The sequence below is a fragment of the Heteronotia binoei genome, chromosome 13 (assembly GCF_032191835.1).
Source record: "Heteronotia binoei isolate CCM8104 ecotype False Entrance Well chromosome 13, APGP_CSIRO_Hbin_v1, whole genome shotgun sequence".
NCBI lineage: Eukaryota > Metazoa > Chordata > Lepidosauria > Squamata > Gekkonidae > Heteronotia > Heteronotia binoei.
In genome coordinates, this window is record NC_083235.1 from 18,032,506 (window position 1) to 18,038,803 (window position 6,298).

The 6,298-nt window shown below is 47.0% G+C and overlaps 1 protein-coding gene across 1 annotated transcript; it reads right to left on the bottom strand.

Annotated features, from left to right (window-relative positions):
• Positions 1-4,952: 4,952 nt before the first annotated feature.
• LOC132581872 (olfactory receptor 13H1-like) lies at positions 4,953-5,879 on the bottom strand. Its single transcript, XM_060253292.1, has one exon. The coding sequence runs from the start codon at positions 5,877-5,879 to the stop codon at positions 4,953-4,955; it is 927 nt and encodes a 308-aa protein (XP_060109275.1).
• Positions 5,880-6,298: the final 419 nt, after the last annotated feature.

Genomic DNA, 6,298 nt, shown 5'->3' on the forward strand with positions numbered 1-6,298 from the left:
TTCTCCTCCAGGACCTCACGACTGCATTTCCCCACATCGTTGGTGCCAACATGCACCACGACCACAGGCTCCTCCCCAGCACTGTCTATCAGCCTATCTACTACACGCGTAATGTCCGCTACCTTCGCACCAGGCAGGCAAGTCACCATACGGTCAATACGCGGTTTCGCCACCCAGCTGTCTACTTGCCTAAGGATCGAATCACCAACTACCAAGACCCCCCCTCTCCCCCTGTCCAGGGATGGTTCCTTGGCGTGAAAGGATTCCCGCTCACCAACCGAAGAAGAGGTCCCTTCTGAGGGCGCATTCCCCTTATCCTCAGCAAGGTGCCCTGTTCCCTCTAGACCCTCACGCTCTCTGGCAGCAACGGGGCTGCCACATTCAGAGCGGGGCTCATCTAATACGCCCCCAAGAGTCTTCCCCAATTGCCTAACTGACCGTCTCTGCTTCTCCAGGGCAGTCACCTCGGCCTCAAGGGTACGAACTCGTTCCCTGAGGACCAGGAGCTCCTTGCATCGAGCACACACCCAAGACTTCTGTCCTGTGGGCAGATAGTCATACATGTGACACTCAGTGCAAAACACTGGAAAGCCCCCACCCCCCTGCTGGCATTCTACCTTCATGATATATATATTAAATATACAGTCCTCTTTAAATGCTGTTATTTACGTGGCTCCCCTTCTGGAAGATCAACTTACCTTATTGGGAGAACAAGGAAATCAGGGATCTGGGTTCCTGGTCCTTAGGAAGCCCCCAGGCAAAGAGCCACAGGCCAAGAGCCCTTTAGCTCTCTTTGGCAAGGCGCAGCTTAAAATGCAAAGAGGGTGGAGCAGACCACTCCTAAGCAATCATCAACAATTACTCTCAATCAATCAATCAATCACTTTCACCTTTAGCCCACTCACCCAAACGTACAGCAGTTCCCCAGCTATCACAACTCAGCCTTTTCAGCAGTCACCCAAGCCTCAGAATGAAGTCTTTCAAAACGCAGAAATCCTTAGCAACTTCTCCAGCTGTCTCAGCTTATCAGAGCTGCTCTGCTCTGTTCTGTTCCTCTCAGGCCTCTCTGAGATGTGCTCAGCCTTTGGCAAGGCGCAGCTTAAAATGCAAAGAGGGTGGAGCAGACCACTCCTAAGCAATCATCAACAATTACTCTCAATCAATCAATCACTTTCACCTTTAGCCCACTCACCCAAACGTACAGCAGTTCCCCAGCTATCACAACTCAGCCTTTTCAGCAGTCACCCAAGCCTCAGAATGAAGTCTTTCAAAACGCAGAAATCCTTAGCAACTTCTCCAGCTGTCTCAGCTTATCAGAGCTGCTCTGCTCTGTTCTGTTCCTCTCAGGCCTCTCTCTCTCAGGCCTGTGAGGTGGGTGGGGCTGAGAGGGCTCTCACAGCAGCTGCCATTTCAAGGACAACCTCTGCCAGAGCTATGGCTAACCCAAGGCCATTCCAGCAGGTGCAAGTGGAGGAGTGGGGAATCAAATCCGGTTCTCCTAGATAAGAATCCATGCACTTAACCACTACACCAAATTGGCTTTTAAAGTTAAATGCATTTAAAGTTAAAGTTGCTTTTTCCCATCTCTCCCTCCCCATCTTTCCCTCCCTCCCTCTCTTCCTGTCTTGTGTCTCTCAAGCACCTGAAGTTCATGCCTGGCAGCTCTTAAACATCCGGTGTTTATTCTATGTGGCTCTTAGGTTAAGCAAGTTTAGTCACCCCTGTTTTAAAATATTCTCTTGGGGTGACCCAGGAAAGAACTGTAAGTGAAAGGTGTATGGCAGGGGCTTTCTTCCTGTCCAACATTTTAAAGGCTCGGTATTAGCAAAAATATCCTGACTTGGATAGCCCAGAACAGCCTGATCTTATCAAAACTCAGAAGCTCATAAGGCTCAGCCCTGGCTAGCATTTGGTGGGAGACCTCCAAGGATACAGCAGAGTGCCTGCTTTCTCTTGGGCATGGGGAAGTGGAGTTGAGTGGCAGAGAATCAGCTTTGCTTGTAGCAGACATAGGGTTCAGCCCTTAGCATATCCATCATAAAAAGGATCTACCAATAAATAGATGATGTGAAAGACCTCTCTCAAGACCAAATGTCTAATTCAGTATAAGTGAATAAGAGTGTGGAGCAACAAGCATCAAGCATCTGAAAAAAGGCACAAAGATCAATGTTTACAAAGCAGTTGTGATGACAACCCTCATCTACGGCTCCGAATCGTGGGTTTTATACCGTCATCACCTGCGACTCCTCGAGCGCTTTCATCAGCGCTGCCTTCGCACCATCCTCAACATCCACTGGAGTGACTTTGTGACCAACACTGAAGTCCTCAAGCGGGCGGAGGTTACCAGTATCGAGGCACTGCTGCTGAAGACGCAGCTGCGCTGGGCAGGGCATATTTCTAGGATGGAAAACCACCGCCTTCCCAAGATTGCCCTGTATGGCGAACTCTCCACTGGCCATCAAAATAGAGGGGCACCAAAGAAGAGGTACAAGGACTCCTTGAAGAAATCCCTTGGTACCTGTCGCATCAACCATCACCAGTGGTCTGACCTAGCCTCAGATCGCAAAGCATGGAGACACACCATCCACCAGGCTGTCTCTTCCTTTGAGAACGCATGCATAGCTGGTCTTGAGGACAAAAGGAGATTGAGGAAGAATCGCACTGCTACAGCACCAACCCTAAATCAGACTTTTCCCTGCAGCCACTGTGGCCGGACCTGCCTGTCCCGCATTGGTCTTGTCAGCCACCAGCGAGCTTGCAGCAGACGTGGACTATTGCACCCTTCTTAAATCTTCGTTCGCGAAGCCAAGCCGAGAGAGAGCTTTGTGTGTAAGACTGACCTAGATTGCCCAGGCTAGCCTTATCTCATCAAATCTTGGAAGTTAAGCATGGTCAACCCCAGCTGGTATTTGGATGGGAGTCCTCCAAGGAATACCAGGGTCATGACATGGAGCCAAACAATGGCTCTTACCTTGAATGTCTCTTACCTTGAAAACTCTACAAGGTCACCATAAATCAGCTGTGACCTGAAAATGAAAGGAAGGAAGGAAGGAAGGAAGGAAGGAAGGAAGGAAGGAAGGAAGGAAGGAAGGGAGGGAGGGAGAGAGGGAGGGAGGGAGGGAGGGAGGGAGGAAGGAAGGAAGGAAGGAAGGAAGGAAGGAAGGAAGGAAGGAAGGAAGGAAGGAAGGAAGGAAGGAAGGAAGGAAGGAAGGAAGGAAGGAAGGAAGGAAGGAAGGAAGGAAGGAAGGAAGGAAGGACCCTCCATGGAGGAATGGGCGGGATATAAATAAACTAAGAATAATAAAAAAGAAAGAAGAAACTACCAGAACTATTAAATATCCTAATAGGATTCTCTTAGGATCTAGTGGTAAATTATCACAAATAAACCATATCTTGATAAAATAGGTCAAAGGTGGACATGTCCATACCACGTGTTTCAACTTTGCATGTCTTAATGAAATTTCCAACATACATCTACCCTGACCTGGATAGCCCAGGCAAGCCCGATCTCAGAAGCAAAGCAGGGTTGACTCTGGCAAGTACTTGGATGGAAGACTTCCTTGGAATACCAGCAGTCAGAAGGACAGGGGCAGGCTTTATTCAGCCACCTCTCTGAATATCCTTGAAGACGCCAGTATGGGTCAGTCACCAGAGGTCATCATGAGGTGTAAGATACTATTGCAAAAATACTTTACAAAAATTTATTTCAAATACATACAGATTAGTTTCAGGTGCACATTTCCCCAAATCCAATTCTATTTCTCTACACTTAAACCAGTTCAATAATTGTCTTCACATTTCTTCATGTAGCTTAATGGAGTAGTAGTATCTAAACTTAATATCTATTAGTCATCTTGAGCAATTATGCCACTAGAGATATGATCATCTAGATTTGAGTGAAGAAGAAATTTAGAGACAAAAAATTATTTATTTATTAGGGGGTTTTGTACTCACTGTTCACCCAAACGATCTCACAACAACTTACACTAAGGTGAAAACATCGTAAAAACAAATAACAAATATAAACATTAAAATATTAAAATATGTGTCAATAGGAAAGGAAAGGTCCCCCGTGCAAGCACCAGTCGTTTCCGACTCTGGGGTGACGTTGCTTTCACAAAGTTTTCATGGCAGACTTTTTATGGGGTGGTTTGCCATTGCCTTCCCCAGTCATCTACACTTTCCCGCAGCAAGCTGGGTCCTCATTTTACCAACCTCGGAAGAAGAAGAAGAAGATATTGGATTTATATCCCGCCCTCCACTCCGAAGAGTCTCAGAGCGGCTCACAATCTCCTTTATCTCCCTCCCCCACAACAGACACCCTGTGAGGTGGGTGGGGCTGGAGAGGGCTCTCACAGCAGCTGCCCTTTCAAGGACAACCTCTGCCAGAGCTATGGCTGGCCCAAGGCCATGCTAGCAGGTGCAAGTGGAGGAGTGGGGAATCAAACCCGGTTCTCCCAGATAAGAGTCCGCACACTTAACCACTACACCAAACTGGATGGAAGGCTGAGTCAACCTCGAGCCAGCTACCTGAAAACCCAGCTTCTGCCGGGGATTGAACTCAGGTCATGAGCAGAGTTTAGGACTGCAGTACTGCAGCTTTAACACTCTGCGCCATGGGGCTCTTATGTGTCAATAACCATACCATTAAAAAACAGCCCAAACGTGGTTATTCTCCAAAGGCCAACCTAGGCAATTCGGCTTTCAGGGTATGTGCTTTTGATAGACAAAATCCCTCTATCAAGTAGTCAAATCTCTCTTAATCAGATATGTATGAGATATAGTCAGATAATCTCAAAGATGTTACTGCAGACCAACATGGCTACCTTCTGAAACTAGAGATATGATTGTTACTCTTCAGTAAAACCATCATGCTTTCTCTACAGGGTAAAGTTATGGTCCAGTAGCTCCTAGAAGATCAACAACATTATCCAATTGGTAGCAACAATATTCTACTTTCTGGCAAGTGCCTTCATCAGAGCTCCTTTTACATCTCTGTTCCTCAGGCTGTAGATTAGGGGGTTCAGCATAGGGATGACAACCCCATAGAACACTGATGCTACCTTCTCTTCATTAGTAAAAATCTTCTTCTGAGGTCGCAAGTACAAGGCCATGATTGTGCTGTAGAAGATACCCACCACAAGCAAGTGCGACCCACAGGTTGACAAGGCCTTACTCCACCCATGGTCCGACCGCACGTGCATCACTGCCAGACCAATGCGCCCGTATGTCATCAGGATGAAAGCAAAGGGCACGAGCACGGTGAAAACACTATTCATCATCATAACCAAGCCACTGGCACGGGTATCTGAGCAACCAAGTTTCAACACTGCCTGGACTTCGCACTTGAAATGGTTCACCACATTGTGTCTACATGAACGGCCATGCATGTCAATGGCAGGGATGATGGTCAAGAGGAAGGAGGAGACCCACAAGCCAGATGCCAGCAGGATGCACACCTTCCGGCTCATGATTAGACTGTAGCGCAGGGGGCTACATATTGCTATATAGCGATCATATGCCATAACGGCGAGCAGAAGACATTCTGCTACTGCCAAGAAGAGAGCGATGCTCATCTGGGTTAAACATCGGCCTGGTGTAATAGTGGGTCTATCTGTGAAGCAGTGCACCAACATCTGTGGGACTGAAGTGGTGATGTAGCAGACGTCAATGAAGGAAAGGTTGCTAAGGAAGAAATACATGGGTGTGTGAAGGTTTGAATCAGTCACAATCAGTATAACGATGAGTCCATTCCCACCTATGGTGACCAAGTACATGGCCAGGAAGATAAAGAACAGTGCAAACCGTACTTGGGGATGGCTAGAGAGACCCAGAAGCACAAATTCAGTCACTTCAGTTCCATTTTCCTTGTCTTCCATGTTGCCTGAAAAAGTAGAGAAATATGCTACATTACAGTCACTCGTTCACAATCCACTGCTTTTATAGTGCTGTGATCCACTGTTGATTGAATCGGAATGATTAAACTGAAATGACCTAAGTAGTGTAGGCGCATTCACCTACTCTGAAGCACAGTTTGTGAAATCCAAATAATCATTGACAGATGCTTACCTATGTGCTTAGGATAGCTAAGAAACATGGTGGAACACATTTCCCTTGAAGAATCTGAATATTTATCCCCAGGGCTTTTTTGTATCAGGAACTTCTTTGCATATTAGGCCACACACCCCAATGGAGCCAATCAACCAAGAGCTTACAGGGCTCTTAGTACAAGACCTACTATAAGTTCCAGGAGGATTGGCTACATCAGGGAGGAGTGGCCTAATATGCAAAAGAGTTC

Excerpts from the sequence above, each read along its gene's own strand:
- LOC132581872 (XM_060253292.1), bottom strand. The coding sequence starts at position 5,879 with ATGGAAGACAAGGAAAATGGAACTGAAGTGACTGAATTTGTGCTTCTG.